The 21242-nt window shown below is 31.5% G+C and overlaps 3 protein-coding genes across 7 annotated transcripts; 2 read left to right on the top strand and 1 right to left on the bottom strand.

Moving 5' to 3' along the window:
* The first annotated feature begins 828 nt into the window (after nucleotides 1-828).
* Nucleotides 829-5369, top strand: LOC108467172 (polyadenylate-binding protein 2). 2 transcript variants are annotated; one of them, XM_017767724.2, is made up of 6 exons: nucleotides 829-1161; nucleotides 1251-1353; nucleotides 1750-1820; nucleotides 4554-4745; nucleotides 4899-5026; nucleotides 5113-5369. In XM_017767724.2, the coding sequence occupies exons 1-6, from the start codon at nucleotides 1039-1041 to the stop codon at nucleotides 5159-5161; spliced, it is 666 nt and encodes a 221-aa protein (XP_017623213.1). In that variant the 5' UTR covers nucleotides 829-1038; the 3' UTR covers nucleotides 5162-5369. The 2 variants fall into 2 exon arrangements, with proteins under 2 accessions (XP_017623213.1, XP_017623214.1); XM_017767725.2 differs by lacking the exons at nucleotides 829-1161; nucleotides 1251-1353; nucleotides 1750-1820 and adding an exon at nucleotides 2762-3422.
* A 3863-nt stretch (nucleotides 5370-9232) lies between these two features.
* LOC108467080 (uncharacterized) lies at nucleotides 9233-11708 on the top strand. Its single transcript, XM_017767572.2, has 3 exons — nucleotides 9233-10039; nucleotides 10525-10635; nucleotides 11093-11708. Exons 1-3 carry the CDS (start codon nucleotides 9785-9787, stop codon nucleotides 11285-11287), a joined length of 561 nt encoding a protein of 186 aa, XP_017623061.2. The 5' UTR covers nucleotides 9233-9784; the 3' UTR covers nucleotides 11288-11708.
* A 671-nt stretch (nucleotides 11709-12379) lies between these two features.
* LOC108467068 (F-box protein FBW2-like) lies at nucleotides 12380-15066 on the bottom strand. Of its 4 annotated transcripts, none has more exons than XM_017767550.2 (4): nucleotides 14828-15066; nucleotides 14429-14502; nucleotides 13863-14170; nucleotides 12380-13390 (listed from the first exon to the last, which is right to left on the bottom strand). In XM_017767550.2, exons 3-4 carry the CDS (start codon nucleotides 14168-14170, stop codon nucleotides 12736-12738), a joined length of 963 nt encoding a protein of 320 aa, XP_017623039.1. In that variant the 5' UTR covers nucleotides 14429-14502; nucleotides 14828-15066; the 3' UTR covers nucleotides 12380-12735. The 4 variants fall into 4 exon arrangements, with proteins under 4 accessions (XP_017623039.1, XP_017623040.1, XP_017623041.1 ...); XM_017767551.2 differs by lacking the exon at nucleotides 14828-15066 and adding an exon at nucleotides 14606-14799; XM_017767552.2 differs by lacking the exon at nucleotides 14429-14502.
* Nucleotides 15067-21242: the final 6176 nt, after the last annotated feature.

Genomic DNA, 21242 nt, shown 5'->3' with positions numbered 1-21242 from the left:
AAGTGATTTTATAGATTAATTATTTTAAATAGATCATTTAAATTTAAAATATAATTAAATACTAAAAGAAATTTCCTAAATTGAATTGTTATAAAATAAGGTTTCCATCCACCCTTAACAACAACAATCATACCAGTTTTAGGATAAAAAAAATTGAGTACCAATGAGGCATCAAATTGAGGGTCAAAATATAGAAGTAAGTATAATTTGATTCGATTTAAAAATTTGATAAAAATTAAATTTTGAATTAAAAATTTGAGTTAATCAAGTTATTAGGATAAACTAAAAAAATCAAAATTTTCGGTTTAACTTGAATATGAATTATACAATTCGAGTTATCCGAAAATCTGAATAAAAAAAAGGTAAAACTACGTCGTTTTAATAAATGTTTACCCATCAACTTTACTTATGTAGTTAAATAATCTTATACTTCGTTTGCTAGTTAAATAATCAGTCCATGTAAACGCAACATTGAGTATAAATAATACGATTCGTTAACTCAACTCGAAAATTTTTAACTCGATTTGATCCCTAATTAAAATGTGTGTTGAGCTAAATTATATTATTATAAAAAAAATATGTATGAAATAAATAAATAAAATAATTACGGGCAATATACTTTCAACTTTGCCAATTAAAATACAACTTAATTTAAATTTTACATAATTAAAAAAATAATTTTCAAGAATATTATAGGTGGAAAAAATAAATAGAAGAAAATAACAGTATCAAAGTCCATTAGAACTGAAGGAGGCCCAAACCCAAGAAATCCAGCAGCAGGAAGCGACATCGTTTAAATACCTTGGAGTTGGAAAGGCTTAATAACATTTGCAAATTGTAAACATAAAATAACCCTGGGCCACTGATCACCATTGATCTTCCATCATCGTACGGATATGATCGCATGAACCGAAATCCTTCGTTTCTAATAGAAGTTTAACCACTGAAGAAAGTACTAACAGACTTGGGAGACTCTTTCTAGAAGAATCAGAAAAATAAACAGATCAGAGAGAGGGAAAAAAACAATAAAGAGAAAAAATGGATGAAGAGGAGCATGAGGTGTACGGAGGGGAAATCCCCGACGAAGGAGAGATGGAGGGCGAATTGGACCCTCAGAACGCCGACGTCGACATGTCCGCCGCCGATGAAGACGCTGTCAAGGTAATTATTTAAAAAAAAAAGAATTAAAAACCCTAACTCAAGACTGTACTTTGTCTTTTTTTGTTACTCTTGTTGTTTGATTGTGGTAGGAATTGGACGAGATGAAGAAACGGTTGAAGGAAATGGAAGATGAAGCGGCGGCACTCCGTGAAATGCAGGCCAAAGTCGAGAAGGAAATGGGTGCTGTTCAAGGTTTTTCTTATCTTTCCTTGCTTTTTTTAGTGTTTTTATTGGGATATTTATATGATCTGAATTTTCTTGTTAAGTTATGATGTTAGGGTTTAAGATTTTGGTTCTCTGGATTATATTGTTTTCTTTTTTAGTTTGATAAATCTATCGAATCTGAAACTTCAAAGTTAGTTTTTAAAATGATAATTGAATATTATTTATTTTTCAAGTGGTTCTATCGTAGTAATAGTTTATAGATTTAGTGGAGAATTCTAACCGGTAGTTATAGCCAGGATGTTTGTCAGTTCTATCTATATTTCAAGGTGAGAGATATGTTTAAATTTTTTAATCATTTTTGTCTAATATTAATCTAAATTTGACATTTGTTCGAAAACGAACCCTTTACCCTTTCTATAACAGATCCCGCTGGTGCAACAGCTAATCAGGCGAGCAAAGAGGAAGCAGATTCACGATCAGTTTTTGTTGGCAATGTGAGATAAATAATGTCTATTTTCATTTTAGTTTTTGCCTTAAGACTTGTAGCATGTTGTCTTTGTAGACATAACATCTACATGGTGAACCTTGCATTATTAACTGCTTTGATATTTCTTGAAATTGGGGTGGGTGGTTTTACTCTCTTGTCTATTAACTTTCTAACATCCATTTATGTGCTGGTATGTTTACCCTGTCTTATATGTTTCCTGTCCTACTGTTGACATTTAGTACATGTTTTCTGAATTGCATCTTAGGATTATTTTGTTTGGTATAAGTTGTGTCCCTGAACTTATAAAAGAACTTGAGACATCATCCAATACAGGGTTGGTCTGGATAAGATCTTCCAGATATATTATCATTCATATGAATTACGTCCTTTAGCATGATTTTTGTTTTAAAATTATTACCTTTAATGTATGGGATAAATTCCAAGGGCTTAGGGAGGATGTGGAACTACTAAAACTCCTAGATTTTTTAGACTTAGATCAGCATAAACTCTAAAGAGCAGAGCGGATTAAAAAAAAAAATCTGTGAATGAGCTGATGTCTAAACATTTTCTTTGAAAGAAATTCCTTTTTAGCTGCAAACACAAAAAATTTGGAATGTATACAGTACAGTACACAGTTCTTACTCTTTGGTTGTTTTTCCTGCATCTGTAACCTTTTCGTTTATCCGTTTTGAGTTATCGCTTTTTGTATAGGCCATTATTGTATAAATATGTTATCTTGTATTCAACACCTTTTTATCCCGTATTCTTCTCCTTTTTATGTTTTTAGTTACCTATAGTAATAGTTATTCATGACTTCTGTATTTTGTTTCTCTCTACCTTTCCTTCTTCTAGGGCTTAACTAAATGGCTTCAGATGACATTTTCTATTCATTTCTGGGTGACTTTGGATTGGATGTGGGTACTTCTCCACAATAGAATCATGGTTTGACCTTAATGTCTTACTATGATCGCAGGGTTGTTAATTTTCCTCGACCTGCCTTTGTGTTATCGCTGGAATAGTTACAATGTTTTCGAGGGTTGGCCAAAAGCTTTTTTTTTTTTTCCTTTAGATAACATTGTACTTAAAGATAGTGAAAATGATTTCTATATGTTAAATTTCAAAAAAGCAAATAAGAGAAAAAAAAAAGTGAGAAAATGAGGGGTAAAATTCTTCAAATTTTTCATGGAAAAAAGAAAAAAAAAGTGATGGAAGAACATGTTGAATGAGAAAAATATAGAGAAAAAAAAAGAGGAAAAAAATTGAAAGAAATTGTATGTGAAAAAAAGGAGAAAAAAGTATCAATATGATGGAAGTTTTGATTAGTTATATATGATGATTGTATAAAATTTAGTGTAAAAATCAGGGAGATAAAGGCATTATATACCAGTCCCTGAAAAGTGTAACTGGGCTTGTTTGGACTGGATGGATGGATGGAAGTAGCATGTTATTTAACATGCTTCAACTTCTTGCAAGGGATTTAGTTTGCTTCTTTTGAAGAGCTAAGCCAAGTCAACATATGCAATCTAAGTTGCAAGAACATCGTTGCTGGTGGTCGTGGTGGTCATTGGAGTATGAACCTCAGATATTTGTGGTCATTTTGGCTGATGCGGTGAGAGGCGTTTGTTTGCTTCTTTGTAGCCTTAATCTCTTCTTGCCTGTTTGTGGAAATACATGTGTTCTTGTTTTCTTGATTAGTTGTTGCTGTGAATCTTTTGCCCTTTTAATGTTTTTTCCCCTACTGAGGAAATGCATCCTGCAAACTGTCCTTTTAAGAACCGTCTGCATGAATTCTCTTTCTGGATTTCCTTTAAGAATTGACTCTTAATTTATTTTTTTCTTCTGGTGGATCCTAGTCGGTGGAAATTGTATTCTATAGTTCAAGAAAACCCTTTCTGAATCATTTATTTTTCGATAAATGTCTAGTTTCCGTCAACCGGTGTGTTCTCCCCTTTGTACTTTGGTTGTTATATCCCAATATAAGGTGTTAATCTAATTTCTACTTCTCAGTACCATGCTTCTGAAGACGTCTCTTATTTGAGTTACCCTTTTTTTTGAAGTCTACAACTGTCTTCATGTTTTAACTGCTTTAAGTTCATCGAATATTGATAAAAAATTGTATGTTATAAATAAATGCAAGGTTGAGATTTGAAATTATTATAATATGCAGTAGGTACTGCATATTATGCATAAAATTTATAACCAACATTGATAACAAGATGGGAAATGTACGAGTTACTGTCTCTCTCCAAATATTTCACTGTAAAAAATTGTTTTACTGCAGTTTGAAGGGTGCCAAATTCAGCCTTTGCATTGTGGTGTCAATTAGACATCACGAAATAGAATTTAGTAAAAGCATTGAATCATATTTCACTTAGCATTTCAAGGAGTTTGAGTAATAGGAGTTGAATGGTGGCATTGCTTAGAGAAAATTATGAGTGCCAGAAGATTGATATACTTTTTAAAGCCGAATTAAATGTGACATTGCCTAGACCCCTAAGTACACATGTAAACATTTTGTTTAATTTGAGTATTGTCAACAGTAAAAAAGGCCATTACATCTCTAAGCTCCCCCTCCCCCCTCCCTTAAGAGGAATATATTATGTCCTCATTTTCCGAAGCTGCACAAGGTCTAAGGTGAAAGTATCATGATAACCAAGCATTAACGGTGTAGCTTTTCTTTGGTACTGCTGTCTGACTCACATTTCTCTTTGAAATCCTTGGGTTGAATTTTATCCTGTAGGTTGATTATGCATGCACACCTGAAGAAGTGCAGCAGCATTTTCAATCTTGTGGCACTGTAAACAGAGTAACTATTCTGACGGACAAGTATGGTCAACCGAAAGGATTTGCTTATGTAGAGTTTCTGGAAGCAGAAGCTGTTCAAGAGGCTCTTGTGCTGAATGAATCTGAATTACATGGCCGCCAGTTGAAGGTTATGTGTTTTCTTTATTAAATATTAAGAAGCTTGGTCTTTTGTTTCTTAAAACTAGATCCTGGTGATCCTTATAATTAAGGCTTTGTTCTTTCTTTAGCAACTAATAAAGCCTCACTAAAACAAATTTCGGATATTCCTTGTGATATTCAGGTTATGCCAAAAAGGACTAATGTTCCTGGGATGAAGCAGTACCGTCCAAGGCGATTCAATCCTTACATGGGCTACCGGTCCAGGAGGCCCTATATACCGCCTTATTTCTATTCTCCTTATGGATTCGGGTGTGTTTTTTGGATGCTTGGATTCTCTTCCTCCTATTCATTAATTGGATTTTTTTTTCTTACCCGCCTTCATTGACTCTCTGCAGGAAGATTCCTAGATTCAGGAGGCCGATGCGGTATATGCCCTACTACTAGAAGACTGAGCATGTCATGACATAATTATCGAGTATGGATGGTTTGATAGAGAAAGTATAATCTCATGTAAGCCATTCTGCTCAGAGGATATAACCAGGCATTTCTATTTGCTATATGCAATTTGAATCATGTACCATCTGCTGTATGACATTGCAAACGTTTTCGAGTTGTTTTGAGTTAAATAAATTGGACGATATATGATTATGAATGGTACTGTTTCTCATCTTTTGCATGTTTCTAATTAATTGAAATTGATGTCGTACTTTCATGAATCATGATATCCTAGTTGAATTGTTTAGCAGAGGACTGAAATTGTGTGTCCAGTGGAATTATTAGACGATTGATATGTATAGGGTTAAGCTGTGAAATTCCCATCCCTCATTTTCGGTGCTTAAGGTTTTTAGTGTATGAAAATTATGAAAGGTCCTATAATATTTTATCTAGTTTTTTTTCCATTTATTTGTTGCTTATTTGTTTGAGGGTTAATTGAACCATTCATCCCAAAACTATGGTGGTCTAGATTCTAAATTATTTCCTAAGTTTAAAAAAATTCTAATTGAGACCTCAAATTAGTAGTATTGTATCAATTAAGTTTTTTTTTTTTTTGTTAGTGTAGTTTAGTTAGCTTCAGCATTAATGCATAGTAAATTTAGAACATGCATGGAATTTTGTTTTGATGGAACATGTATGGAATTTTAAACTTATTTCAGATTCAAGTTGCTCATGGGGTATATTATACGTGTTGTTCAATGCCAAAATAAAGCTAGCATTAAATGCTTAAATTTTTTTTCTTTTTTATTTTAAGCTAAAGGAAGGATGGATTGATATTGATATTTTGAGAATTTTTTTTGAAGTTTGAAATCATTTAGAATTTAGACCATAATTTGAAATGTCTGGTGTAATAAAACAAGGTGAAGTTTAAATAGTGAGCAATGGCTAAGTTACCTTATTGACAGAATTATTATCAATAATTAGGGTTTAAATCTAGTTGATGTAATTTACGACTTTAGTCTGTAAAAAAAAAGTGTGAAATTTAATTAGTCTTTTTTTAAATTTTAATATATACAATTTATTATCTCTAGTAATTATATATTAATAATGTTGTTAATTGGGTTGATGTTACGAGTTAATTCGATATTAATTTACAATTATAGTGCATTTAGTATTATTAATATGATGTATTTATGTGTTTAAATTTTGTTTTACTCATAATTTAATTTATTTTTTTAATATAGTATGTATTTTTGTATTGTTATAATTAAATAATTTCAAATAATGTGTTTCATTAATTATTATATATTATTTTTAATACATATTTCTAGTAATAATAAAACATTTTGGGTAAAAAAATATTTTGCCAGCACATCATGTGCCACACATGCAAAAAAAATAAATAAATAAATAAAGAAGAAAAAGAAAAGGAAGGTAACTTCCACTTTTTGTATGAAGTTCAAAACCAGAGAAACAAAACAAAATGTCCATGAAATCTCTAATGGCAATTTTTGGATTCTTGGATCTGATTTCAAGAGCGTAGTCAGTTCCAAAAATCATTTAAATAGCGGTGCTTCAATGTCTAACAAAGGCAAGTAGGATGCACAAGGCTCATCCAAAGACACATAGCAACTGGAAAAGATCTTAGAACATGGCCAATCGATTCAACATTCTTTATGCAAAACGAACAGTTCACTTCTATAGTCATTTTCCTTTTCAAGTGTTCTTCATTCATGAGGAGTTCGTCATTACAAGCTAGCCACAGAAACATGCGCACCCTTTCGTGACCCCGACACTTACAAAACTTCCGTAATGACGAATAAGCTGGTTTTATTGTGAAACGACGCTTACCATCCCAAAGCCACCTTGGAGTATCCTCAACATCCATCTTACAAGGTAATGTCGCTGCTATTCTTCTTAAAGCACCAGTAGGAATAATGTCGACAAATCGATTACAGTTCCACTCGCCAACCCGATTTACCATACTAGCTACAGATAAACAATGATTAGGAAGAGCCCGTGGAAGTAAACACATATCAACTAGAGGAGACTCTAAGCCAAGCCAATGTCTCGCCAAAAATCAACGTTCTTACCATTGCCTAAATTCCACACAACGTTAGAAACGACTTGTTCAAATCCGACATACATCGAAATCCAAGTCCCCCTTCCTCTGGTGCCTCGCAAACCTGTTTCCAATTCACTCCCCTCTTCTGATCCGAGTGGTGGATAATCCTTTCCATTTCTAGGCAAACACTAGAAGGAATGACAGATTTCTGCATAGCATAAATAGGCATTGCTGAAAGAACTGGTTTTGCAAGCATAATACGACCTGCTAATGATAAAGAATGTGCTTTCCACCCTACTAATCTCTCTTGCATTTTCCCCACCGTATAGCCATAGTTTCTTTTTGACTCGACTATGTAGTAGAGGGACCCCCAAATATCGACCGAGGTCCTCAACAACCGAGACACCCAACCCACTACCAATTTTATCTTTTAAACCTCCATTCGTATTAGCTGAAAAAAACACTTGGGTCTCTCGATTCACTGTATGCCCGAAGAATTTACCAAAGTCATTTAGAACGGTGTTAACAACCTACATTTGCTCTTTAGAGGCCTCCATGAACAGAACTAGGTTGTCCTGAAAAAAACAGGTGCGAGATTGCTGGACCACCTCGATTAATCTACTAGGCTCCCAATTCCCGTTTGTCACCTCCCAATTAATAGCTTGTCGAAGTTTTTCTGTGGTTTAATGACAAATTTGGTCACAATTTTTGCATCTTTTGTCAATATGGTCCTAATTGTATTTTGAGTCCTTTTTAGCCATAACTTTTGTTTTTTTTTTTCAAATTGCTTTTTCTAACAGATTCAATGAAATCACCGTTAAAAAAGTTAACAGGGATGATCTGAAATTTCATATGTAGAATATTTTTAATGAGATGTAATTTATTATTTAAATAACTCTATAAGATAATTACATGTGAAAAACAATAAAATAAATAAATAATACATGAAATTAAAAATTAATTTAAAGAAAATCAACGTAAGTATCTAAAAAATTTAAATTAGTAGAAAAACCTCTCAGTAAACAAATGCATGAAAGATTGAAACCTTTTGAAAAAAAAGAAGAAGAAAGATTGAAATCTTGAATTTATTCATTTAAGTCCGATAGAAAAAAATAGTTTGAAAAAAAATCAAAGGTTGATGGCCAAAAAAGGCTAAAAAATACAACTATGATTATTTTGACAAAACATGCAACCGTTAGTAACCAAATTTATCATTAAACCTATTTCCATACACAATACAAAAAGATATGGTGATTAAGGGTCACCTTACCTTATACCCCTAGATGGTTTGAAGTCCTTTGAGTATGAGCCATTAAACAAAACTCTCACTCATGGCGTAGTAATACAACTCATAATAACATTTCATATGTAACATACTTAATACCTCCCAAGATGTGAATAGTGTCAATTCAAGTTGGTACGTGTTAAAATTTTCGAAGTAGATAAAATAGTTGTTATTATTATTATTAACGGAGAGGATAGTTGAATATTATAAGAGATTAAAAAGATTTTTGAATTTAGGAAAATTAATTTGAGTAATGGACTAAATTGTAAAAGTACAAGAAGTGTTGGGCCATAGTGTAAAAAAATTACTAAATTAAAAATAATAAAAAATTAATAACATATTGAGCTATTGTAAAATTAATATATTTGAATTCTTTCAAAATATTTAATTTTAATTAAAATTTAGTTAATATTTTAATTTTGAGTTGAATTTATTAAATTATTTTTATAAAATTAGTTAGTTATCATTATTTGGAAGTGTGATTAATGAAAAATTAATTAAAATATAAAATTAAAAAAATCTCAAAATTAATATTATAATTTTAAAAGTTATCTCAGAATCAATATTATAATTAAATTAAAATTTAAATATTTAACGCATAAAAATATTTAAAATAAAAAAATACCTTAGGGCTCTCAAATAACATGTCATCAAACTAAGTGAGTAATTTTCAAATGATTTTTTTCTTTCCAAAAGGAAAATCCATTATAAAAATATGGATCCTTATGGCGCAATTTAAAGTCATTTGAACTTTGCTAAGCTAACATACGCAGAGAGACCTAGGCGCCCGAAACCATTGGGTGCATCGCCGTCTCCATATCTCTCACCAAGAAATTACCCCTAACAATGTCTTCTCCTCTCAATTCAAACCTCCCCCCTAAACCCTAATCAGAAACCCCAACACGAACAATGTCAATCGCGTTTCAAAACCTCCTTACTCCTTCATCTTCCCTTTTAAACCCTTATCTCAAAACCCCTAATTCTTTCCTTCCAATCACCTCCCCCCATCTCACCTTCCCCCACTGTTCTACATTTCCGGACCCGAAATTTTCTCAGTCTCAGCTCCCGCCATCCTTCTTCCCATTCCTTTATCAAAGCCTACGACTCCGGTTCTTCAATTGCCACCTCATCAGACCAAAACCCTACTTTTGATTCCATCAATTTAGATTCTTTTCTCTCAGCTGCTGAACTTTTTTTCATTTTTTCTTCGGCTGTTGTTTCGGTTGTTTATGTCGTTTCGGATTGGAAAGGTGTTGTTTTGGGTGGGGTTTGGAGGAGGGTTATGGCCTGGAATGTCTTAGGCTTGGTGAGTGGGTTTGCCATCGGGGCGTGGATTAGGAGGCGCCAGTGGCGGAGAATTTGTGTGGAAACAGCAAAGGCTGGTGGAAAAAGGTTGAATTTGGTTGACAGGATTGAGAAATTAGAGGAGGATTTAAAGAGTTCCGTTGCCATTATTCGTGTTTTGTCTAGGCAACTTGAGAAGTTGGGGATTCGATTTCGAGTAACAAGGAAAGGTTTGAAACAGCCTATTGAAGAGGTAACACTAAAAAAAACATAGTCATTTGTTGTAATTCTTGTTGATAAATGTTAAAGCTTTTAGTTATATAATTAAAGGAGTTGACTAATTCTTGCTGCTTAAAGTTATAAGGTTTGAATTAGAGAATTAATGATGGAGTCGAAGAAATAGCAGAGGGTAGTCGAAAATTATATGCATTTTGATGTTCAGCAAAATGATTGTTTTGTTAAGGCTAAGAGTATTGAAGGCAAAATGTTTGCCTTGCAGTTCTATTTGATTGTGCCATCTTTAGTCTATGTAACCCAGCGTTTGATGCTGAGACTTTATATAGATGAGTAAACTAGCATTAGCTATGGCTCCAATTTGATAATAATGAAGATTTCATTCCCCTTGCTGCTTCTATCATGAATAAATGGGAAGGCAAGCTCATGATAACAGATTATATTTACTAATTTGTAGTGATTTTTTGTATTTATAACTTCCTAAGCATTTTACCGTATCTAAAGACTGCAGCTTTGGCTCAAAAGAATTCCGAGGCTACTAGAGCGTTAGCAGCTCAAGAAGAAATCCTGGAGAAGGAGCTTGAGGAAATTCAGAAAGTTTTGCTGGCAATGCAGGTAACATTTTAGCACTGATTAATTCTTTTAATTTTCTGAACTTGTTAGTACATGATGCTCCGTTGCTGTTGAAGTTCCATGATGGCTTTAAGTGAAGTTAAATTTGGTTCTGATATGAGCTAAAGATTTACAGTCTTGTACTCTTGTTGTACCAAAGGGTTTTCAGAGATCAAATATCCCAAGCTCTATTCTGTCTTTTACAGTGATTTTGAATGATAGAAATAGACTGTCGCTTGGATTTAGCAAAATTTTAAGCCTCTCTAAAACTGAATTGCTTGCATTTTGTTGCAAAATCGTTGTGCCAATAGAAAACTTCTTGCCTTCATTGGCAACTGGTAATCAGTAAGAACAGTCAAGCTTGTGGCTTTTGGATTCTCAACTTGTCATTAATGATTGATTCAACACATGGGATTTCATTGGATTCTCAACATGTGATTAATGATGATGTATTCTATAGGAGCAACAACAAAAACAACTGGAGTTAATCCTTGCGATTGCAAAGTCGGGGAAGTTGTTTGAAGACAAGCGGGAACCTAGTCAAGAGAAAGATACGGTTGAAGCATGTAAGTCAACTGAGGAGGCAAAACAAATGGAAGTCAACCAGACTCGACCTTTAGGTACAACTAGGGGATCTGGCAATGACAGAACATAAGAATTGAAGCAGTAGATGTTGTCAGCGTGCATGTAATTAACAGTGCATTGCCAATTTATCTGAACCTTACCACATACAAGGCCCTTGGACTGCCATAGATGCCACCGGAGCTTATGTTTGAGCATTAACATTTTTTCCCTGAAATTCTGCTTGTCTGTTGATGGTTTCCCCTTGCAGCCCTGCTGCAATTGAAGATTGATGAAGAGCTAGAAATGTATAAAAACATAATAAAATGGTACACTTGCTTAATTTTTAGTTGAGCATAGAAACTTGCCTAGATGAAAGAAATGGCTTTTTTTGTGCTTAGCTTGTATCTGCAATTCTTTTGCATCATGTTCCTGATAATCATACAAAGCGGGTTATTGTTGTATTTTCTCTATGTTATAGTAAGTTTTTCTAAAATAGTTCTGTTTTGGTACAACTTGGTGGCAGCCTTCTTAGTACTCACCACTCTCCAGTTCTGCAAACTTTTTATATTGTACCAGTTTCTCTTTATCAGAAGCTTTCTCTGGAGAATAATAGTACATCTTTCATATTCAATATCCGACTCTAACATGGATATTGTCCTAAGCATTATAGCTGCTTTCACTTAGCTCCTCTGCTTTTTTTTCCATACTAAGATTCTCTCTAATCTTTGGATGAAGAAAATTACTTAGAACTCATAATATGTTATTTCAGCAGTGTTTAACATATGTTTCTATGCAGCCGTGTTTCACATGTGCTGATTTATGTACCCTTGATTTACCATTGATTTACATGAGTCCACATGGTATTCCACTATCATTATTCAGGTGATTCGGTTGAAAAGATGTTTTCTTCATGGTGATTGAAAACTGCAGCCCGCCATCGAATCAGATGCTTCAAAATGATGGATTATAATGCAATCATGAGATAGCTTTCTTCTCTGGCTCGACCACAATGGGACACACGGCTTTGGCTTAATGATGAAGCATTGGAAAACAATGCTTTAAAGACAAGCCGTGGTTCTTTTTTTCTCCCAATCCTCAAAATTGACCTTTTTTGAAATACTTAATTGATTATAAACGTAAGCATTAACTCAAAGTCAAAAAGGATAAAGTATGACAATCCTCCTTTCTGTCACAATCTGATCAATTAATTTCTTTGATATTCCATACAAGTCATCATACACACTATTTGGACCATCTTTACAAATCCCACTACTAATTGTATAATTATTGTAGGTATAGTACATAAAGCATGTGACATGGGGCATGGGAATGCTATGACATGTCGATCTCAATTACTAGGGAAACACATTCTTTTGCTACATATTACAAGTTCTATTTTATTATTATTATTACAAATACTCATAGGAAAACTTGTTTTATATACTACTACCTTATAAGAACAATGTTTGTGCATAGCAAAGGGAAAGCAAAGAAGTGCTCACCGCAGTCTGTGTGGAGCTCGAATGGATAACAATCCCTTCAAGGGGAGAGGGGCCAATCGAACGCAGCATTTTCCAAGTCAAAACCGTCGTAGAACCTCATTTCCACATCTTCTATACTTTGGTCGTCTTCCCAATCCACATCTGATATCACATCATCGTAACCAATACCGACATCTCCGGCAACAAAGTCCCAGGCCAAGTAACCTGAGGAACCTGAATAGTTTGAACAATCATCCCAGCCCTTCATCCCAAAATAATCCACAACAAGAGGTCCGACCACCTTCAGCCGTGAGAATTTCTTGACAAGATTTTCATCCAGCTTCACGTTCCAACATCCTCTCACGTCCAATAATTCAAGCTCAGGGCAGTTTTCAAGTATCTTAACCACACCTTCTGTGCTAATAAGCAAGTATGCTACCTCGAGTTGCTTGAGCTTCGGCATTGTGGTAGCAATAGCAAGGGCCTCATCATCTTGAGACAGTTTGCCAACTACCTCTAACGGGTGCATTGTTCTCCTCAATCCCATTAGTAACTTACAGTGCTTGCCTATTGCTTCAAGTGCTGGAGCTCCAATATTCCTGCAGTAACTAACATCCAAGAAAGTCACCGAAGAGAGTCTCCCAGCAACCTGTTCCACTACTGAATCACTTATTTCACTTCTTGGCAGCCGTAAAGTCCGAAGAGATTTCGCACTAGAAGCAGCAGGAAGTAAGAGTATCCAATATAAGTCACAAAATTGAACAGAATGTAACCATTGATGATAGAATCTTCTACAGATTATTTACCATGAAATTGGTTATTGTTCCCTAATCTATCAGTAAGATATTCAAAATAGAAACTCAGCAAATTCAGAGGGAAATGAAACTTACAAGTAGCTTCATCTAACTATACATTAATTTTCAGTTTCATATTAGTTGCCTAAGCCAATATTTCAACAACACTATATACTCCCATGCCAAAGCCAATATTTCAACAACACTATATACTCCCATGCCATCTTTTCCAACTAAACCGGTTAAACTGGAAGTGCAGATTGACCTCGTGAAATAATTCATATAGAATCTATAGTGTTGTGTTTCTATGTTCTTCCAATCATAATGCCAAAGGGCTATAAATAGAAAATGCAAATTGAAAGGCATAGATGGAAACATGTTATGTCCTTACTTATCTGCAATGAATGAAAAACTCTGGCTATTAGGGAGACCAGTAACACAGAGCTTGCGGAGTGAACCCGAACTTCTAGTTATCAGCATTTGAAGCATGCGATCAAGGGTCTCGGGCCGGCATTGTTGGCTCCATTGTTCGATGTCGATGTCCTGCCAGCAATAGGGTCCACTAACTGCTCTCTGCCATGATTTGCACACCCTTGGGATTACAGTGAGTATCTCCTGGAGTGAAAGATTCTTGAAAATCAACCCAAGTGCATCTGGAATCAATTCATCCCAGCACCTGAATTCACCATCCTCTTCCATCTGCAAAAAGTAAGGCATAAAAATATTTCAATAAACAAATTACTGAAAATTATTTCTTAAAAAAAAAAAAGACAAGCTAATAGAAACTGAATCATAATCTTCTAGTAGGAAGAAAATAAAGATACATGTAGCTCAACAGAAGGTAATGAAAAATGGGGCCTAAATAGGATTAAATGAAACAACAACAAAAAATAAAATCAGGGTTTACTAGTAAAAGAGAAAAATGAAGAACAAACACTTTGCCTGTGCACCACAAACCTATTTCAAGCATCTAGAAACCCAAATCCAAACACCTTTTGAAAATTTCTACTCCAACCACATTGATCAGATACCTAAGAAAAATAAACAATACCCATATCAAGAAACAGCTAAAAGAATCCAATTATGCAATAAAAAAAAAATTAAAGCAAGCAAGCAAGAAAGAAGACTTTTTACCCAAACAAACCAAAAAGGTCTTTACTAGTTAGAAAAGAAATGGGATCAAAGAGAAACAAGTAGCATCATTAAACGAGTCAATGCAATAACACTGTACCACACACACAAAAAAAAAAAAGAACTTTCTTTGAACAATAAAAGCAAAACTGACAAGAGAAAAGCTTTACACTTTACAGATAGCAAGAAGAAAAAAAAAGCATAAGAACAGAAAAAGATTTTCACCAGAAGATTGGTTTTTTTTTTGGTGCTGGATCTTAAAACAACGCGGTTTATACGGCAGAAAGAAAGGGTAAAGAGAGAAGAAAGGTGAAAGAAGAGAAGGGGGGAGTGAGTGACAGCAGATGACAACAGAAAGAACAAGGGAAAAAGCAAAAAAGAGAAACGTGAAAGAAAGAGTTTTAAGTAAAATTATTGAATGAGGATATGTCGGGTAACAATGGGAATTTAGATATAATATATAAATATCATCAGATATTTCATATTTGTCTGCTATTTTTATATATGTATCTTAATTCTAATTTTTCTTTTTATTTAATTATATTTGAGTTTAGCAATAGCTGAACAGATAGACGTCAGAGGAATTGATGGTTACCACTGTATGGTTGATTTTCACTTGATGATAGATAAATTATGTATTTTTTTTCAATTTTTATTGGTAAAGTGAATCATTTCTTTTCTTAAAATATCTATGTTGGTAAGAAGGATATACATGATTTTACTAATCATACAATAATAACAAATATAACATATTTTGAGGGAGATAAATTAAGTTGTTGATTGGCTTGCTAAGATGGTTATTGAAAAAAATGTAGATATACACGTGTGTGAAGACATCTGTTCTTTGAGACAGATAATGCGGTAAATTATTCAATTATGATTATTTAATATAGATAGTTTGTATTTATTTATAAAAAAATCTATATTGAATAATTATATTAGATTCTAATTTAATTCAGAGTGGAGTTAAATTGGATATCTAGGTGAAAGTTTTATAAATTTTGGAGCCTCAGTCCCTTCTAAAATGGAAAATTTCTTTTAAAGTTCTTAAATTTTGATAAAATTATATTTTGACCCCTAAAATGATAAAATTTAATTTAATCTTTTCAAATTATAAAGATATAAGTTATTTTTAAAATTTTAAGGATAAATATCAAAAGGTAAATTTTTTTGGAGTCTGAATTTGATAATTATTTTCATATTAGAGTTTGAATTTTTTGGTCTAAATTAGGATTTGAATTTGGCATTTATTTTTGTACGGGGCCTCAAAATTTTTTTTTTTGGTCCTAAACTTGGTAATTGTTCCTACATTGGGGTTTTTTTTTGTTCATATCAATCCCTTATATTTCTTTGAAAACTCTAAAGTTCAAGTTGAGAACGATTGTCATCAGAAACTAATTTGGACAAAAAAAAAGTTCAAGCTCCGTTGTGAAAACAATTGTCTAGTTCAGGCTTTGAATTATGATTTAACCCAATATCAAAATTATACATGAACTTTGATCAAATGTGCAATTTTATACATGAATTTTGATTTTGTATGATTTTATATAAGAAAATTTTATTTGAATCAATTTTCATAAATCACTAACAATATGACCGAATTAGCATTATTTTACTCAGATATATTATATAAGCAAACAATTATATTAATTCAAAAATAAATATATATATTCATTTCTTTAAATATATATAATTAAATTAAAATCGAAATTTTATATGTACATATAAACTACAATTCAAGATTTATATATGTAATTGCACTACATTAAAATACTATTCATATATACATTTAATATTTATTCCAATTTTTCACTCAATCTAAAGATTCTGGTTCGATTAAATTTTTTTGAAAATATTTCGATTCGATTAACAATTAAAAGATTAAAAAAATTTAATTAATACTAATTTAATTTGATTAACTGTTTAACACATCCTATCTGTTTCGTTAACTTTAAAAACCGTTGAAATTGAAGCCTAAAGCTATATATGACCATCTAACTGATAGTGGAGCCATATCAGTTGCACTTGTGTTGTTTCTAACAAATTTTTAGGCGACAATGATCATAAAATGTATACATTGGTTACTAGAATTGTCATACAAGGATCAGATATGTGTTACCCATTGGCTACTAAGTTTGACCCAAAAAAACAAACAAACTTTATAACAAGTACAAAGCACAAATTCCTTCAAAGATGAGATTTTTCCATCATGGTATCTATAGATAAACTTGAGCCCCACTGGTGGCTCCTGCTAACATCCCAACTTCATATGGGTGTGCATCAAATCTGAAAAGGATTGCAGACATTTGTGGACTCTGCAAATCCATAATTATTCTTCTTTGTGCAGGAGAGATTACATCAACACCTCTTTTCATGGGGTATAACCACCAAGCAGATTATTTGAGAAGAACAAAGCGGGACATAAAAGACAAGCAAAAAGCCACCTTCCAATCTAATTATCTCTTTTATTAACAAGTAATTGTCTTACTGCATGTTTATTTGCCATAATTCTATTCACTATAACACACTATTATTCTTAGGTGTTTCATTAAACCTGAGTTATAAAAAAAGAAGAAGAAAACATTGCATAGAATAAATTAGTGCATTAAATATTAATTTGTATATATTATATTTGGTCTGAATCATATTTCATCAATGATTTAGAAAAATTATTGTGCATGAAAAATTTTATTGTGATTCATTGACAATACATATAACCGATGCACTATAAATTTTTATTTGATGAATCTTACATCTTCGTATCCAAATCTAGTCAACATAGGATGCCAATTGACTATAAAAGTATTACATGGTAACATGCAATTACACTGGTCTTCTTAATACTTTTACCACCAATTAACTTATTAAAAATGAATATTACCACTTCATGTCCGCATCTAGTTCACGTAGGTGACTTTAAAATTTTTGTTGCTCTTTATTTTTTTAACTTTCTCCTCACTCATATCTCATTCTTTGTTGTTGCCTTTTTCTTTTCTTTTTTTTTAACTTTCCCCTCACGCATATTTCACTTGTGGTCAGTTTATAAATGAAGTAGAACACAATACGTACTTCACAACAAAAAGGGAGTAAAAAGAGCTGAGAATCCATGGCAAGCTCAAGCTCTCTCCCACTCCATCTCTATCATGGTAACAAGCTCACAATGATCATCAACATGTCACATGCAGTCCTTTATCTTTGTCAGGCGTTCAATTTTAACTATCTAAATAAAATAAGGAATAGATGTGTTGAAGGAAGAAGATGAGGAAAAGGAAAGAAAAAATAATGAAAAAATTATAAGAAAAGGAAAATATAAAAACAATTAAGAATTAAAAATAAATGGATTTAATGGTTGAATAATCAATTTAATTAATGATAATGACTAAATTAATAAAAATATTGAAATAATAAAATAAAAATAAAAATAAAAATAATTTAATTTTAGAATGACTTACATAATGATTTACCTTCGTATAAATAATAAGTACCGGTTAGAATTAATAAAGATAGAATTAAAGACTATGATAAACATTATCATTTATGTCATTAATAAACATTAATAAACATTGAAGATGAATTCAGCAGTTTAGGATTACAATAAAATAATGTAACCTTAATTTTACAATTGATTTTATGGATGGTTTTATTATCGTTCTATCTAGTTTGGTGAATGCTAGACTTTTTTGTCTATTTTTGCTCGCTGCTCTAGACCATTTGGGGCTGATTTCTTTATCGTATTAAGTGCTTACAATCATTCCAGATATATCGTGCTTGAGTTGTGACAAGGTTAAACCCTTTATTTTTTTCCCTTGAATTTTATAGTTCCATTCATTAAATGAATTAATAGATTTATCTTTCAAAAAAAAAAGCTAAAATATTCTCCAATTCTTTGTATATTTAGAATTTAGTCTTTTATTTTTATAAATATAGTATCTCTATTTTTAAAATTTAAAAATTTAAGTACGATTGTTATCTTTGTTAAAATTATATTATTAAATTTCCGATGTGATATTTTGAAATTATAAAAATACTTACTTAGTAATCATGTAAAAAAGATATTGTAATAAATCTAAATTTAACAAAATAATTTGACAATGTTAATAATTGAACTTACAATTTTTAATAAAAATAGATAAATTAAATTTCTAAAAGAATAAAAAATTAAAATTAAAATATATGAATAGTACATGGATCCGAAGCTTATTTTTACCTTAAAAATAATGCTTTAAAATAATTAGATATAGTACAACTGACTTGGGTTGATTTTAAGATTAAATTTACCCCAAATACAGAGTGCAAACTTTTGGGCAAGGCCCTTCCTTTTCCTTTTAACCGGTGGCTAAAATAAAATTCTAAATTATAAACACAAAATATTTTAAATTATATATTTGGAAAGTGGAAATAAGTCAAATGGTACAGTTTTAACTTGTGGTTTATGTAAGTGACTTCACATCCTTATTTTTATGCTTATACTTACAAATTCAGGGTTGATAAATTTATAAATTATTACATATAAGTATAATAAAAATAATTTGACCCAAGATTTAATTTGAGGTCAGCTATATTCATAATCCAAATATTAAAAAGGAGCATATCGGGGACGGTACTAAAATCACTTCATTTTTTATGATCCTTTTTTTCTCTGCTCTTTGATTAGAATATTATTTTTTTTCTCATTTTGATCTCCATTGATATTGTGTATTAAAATATATTATTACACTCTTTTAGGGATTTGAATCTATTATAATTAGAATAAAGTATTAAAAATATAATTTAACTAATAGAAATATATAGGTGTTATATATGCAGCATTTGGTTTTATCAAAATAGGTTTTGCTGAAAGAATCTGTGTCGAAGACTGCCATTTTATCTTTTGGCATAACTCATTTGCAGGACTGGTTAAGCGTAAGATTGGTGTTCGCTAAAGTAGTATAAGGTACTGTTGGTCATCTTAGCATTGACGGTAGATGAAGCCACCTGAAATTTGGTTGAAATGTAACGTTGATGCAGCAAGCTTTGGGGTGGACCAATCTACTAGTTTTGTAGTTGTAGTGAGGGATTCCAATGGTGTTCTTGATAAGAGCCTTACGAGTCATCACCGAGCCAACTTGGAGCCTAAGTTGGCTGAAGCTTTTGCGATCCAGGACGCTCTTTCTTGGTTGTAGGTTCTTTCTATGGATAGTGTCTTTTAATAGAAATTTATTAAGTAATTTTATTTAACCAAATATTTTAGTAAATTTAGATAATATATTAAAAGGCAAGTTTTTGATGTGGCTTTTTAAGTGTCAATCTTATATTTTGTGAACTTTAATATTTTTATTTATACATCAATAAAACAAAACTCAATAAATGCGAAGAGGCAATAAAAGGGACAAAAGGAAACTATTCCTCTATTATTTTCTTAGATTATTTCTTAGAGAAAAAATTAATTTTTATTATCTATACTATTATTTAATATTTTGATTGAGTTGAAGTTATTAGTCAATTAATAGAGTCTTAATTTAATTATGAATTTATTAAAATTTATTCAAAACAATAAATACTATTTTTAGAGTATTTTTATTTTATATTTATTTTATAAAATCTAAAAATATTTATACAAAAGAATTTAAATCTAAAACATCTCGACCTTCAATATTACAATTTCAACTAATTTTTATATTAATTTTGTTATAAATTTATTACGCAATTGTTTCACAGATATTGTGAGAATATCATAATCTAATATATATTATATTAGTTTTTTTTTTATGAAAAATGAAAAAAGAAGTTGGTTTCTATGGCAAGAACTAAAACTGATCACATGTTTGAAAATGAAGGTGGGATGGCCAATTTTCTTCATTTGGGTTGGTCTACTCTACTAGTTTTGGAATCTTGGTTTAACCTTTTAGCCTCCTTTTTTTCAACTCTGCTGTCCTATGTGGGCTTCCTCTTGTCTGCTTCAACTTTACACTACCTTTTATTTCTTTCATTTTAACTATTTTTTTCATAATAAAATGTTAACCTAATTCAAACTATACTTATTTATTTAATGAGAATAACTCAAAAATAAAATAAAATCTACCTCATCCTAAAACTCAATTTTCCAAAAAAAAAAAAAATCATGTTTGAACTCATTGGATTTGAGTAGCAATATGAATCGTGAATTCGAATATTATATATACGTGATTTATTTTGTGTATTTAAATATTACGGGATAATTAAAAAATTGAAAATATTTAACCCTATGTCATTCCTAAATTCAAGTTAATTTTCCACTGTAGTTTATTTCAACTTAAAAATATTATTTATTTTAATAACTTGATAAAATTTCAAATATTCAAAATAATGCAAACATTTATATATATTGAAGTAAAAATAAATCATACAAATACCAAACCGAATAACTAATTCAATAATTAATTTAATTTTTACTGATTCACTAGAATAAATCTATATTGAGAATCTATACATTTAATGTTGCTATTTTAAGTTGTTTATTTGCTTAACATGACAAACGCAATGAAAGTGCTAGATTACAGTGGTCATTACCACTTAACAGTGTAAAATTGTGCAAATAAAATAACAAATAATACTGAGGATTTGTTTATGCAATTCGGTTTCCCTATGTTTACGGAGTCTAACTCAGTGAGAAATCCCAGTA

This window comes from Gossypium arboreum, chromosome 2 (assembly GCF_025698485.1).
Source record: "Gossypium arboreum isolate Shixiya-1 chromosome 2, ASM2569848v2, whole genome shotgun sequence".
NCBI lineage: Eukaryota > Viridiplantae > Streptophyta > Magnoliopsida > Malvales > Malvaceae > Gossypium > Gossypium arboreum.
The sequence above is the reverse complement of the archived record's forward strand: the minus strand, read 5'-3'. Positions and strand labels throughout refer to the sequence as shown.

Excerpts from the sequence above, each read along its gene's own strand:
- LOC108467068 (XM_017767550.2), bottom strand. The coding sequence starts at position 14,170 with ATGGAAGAGGATGGTGAATTCAGGTGCTGGGATGAATTGATTCCAGAT. Across the intron at positions 13,391-13,862 it reads TTTTCATTCATTGCAGATAA|TGCGAAATCTCTTCGGACTT; the intron begins GTAAGGACATAA and ends TGCTGCTTCTAG.
- LOC108467172 (XM_017767724.2), top strand. The coding sequence starts at position 1,039 with ATGGATGAAGAGGAGCATGAGGTGTACGGAGGGGAAATCCCCGACGAA. Across the intron at positions 1,162-1,250 it reads CCGATGAAGACGCTGTCAAG|GAATTGGACGAGATGAAGAA; the intron begins GTAATTATTTAA and ends TGATTGTGGTAG. Across the intron at positions 5,027-5,112 it reads TATTCTCCTTATGGATTCGG|GAAGATTCCTAGATTCAGGA; the intron begins GTGTGTTTTTTG and ends GACTCTCTGCAG.
- LOC108467080 (XM_017767572.2), top strand. The coding sequence starts at position 9,785 with ATGGCCTGGAATGTCTTAGGCTTGGTGAGTGGGTTTGCCATCGGGGCG. Across the intron at positions 10,040-10,524 it reads TGAAACAGCCTATTGAAGAG|ACTGCAGCTTTGGCTCAAAA; the intron begins GTAACACTAAAA and ends CCGTATCTAAAG. Across the intron at positions 10,636-11,092 it reads AAGTTTTGCTGGCAATGCAG|GAGCAACAACAAAAACAACT; the intron begins GTAACATTTTAG and ends TGTATTCTATAG.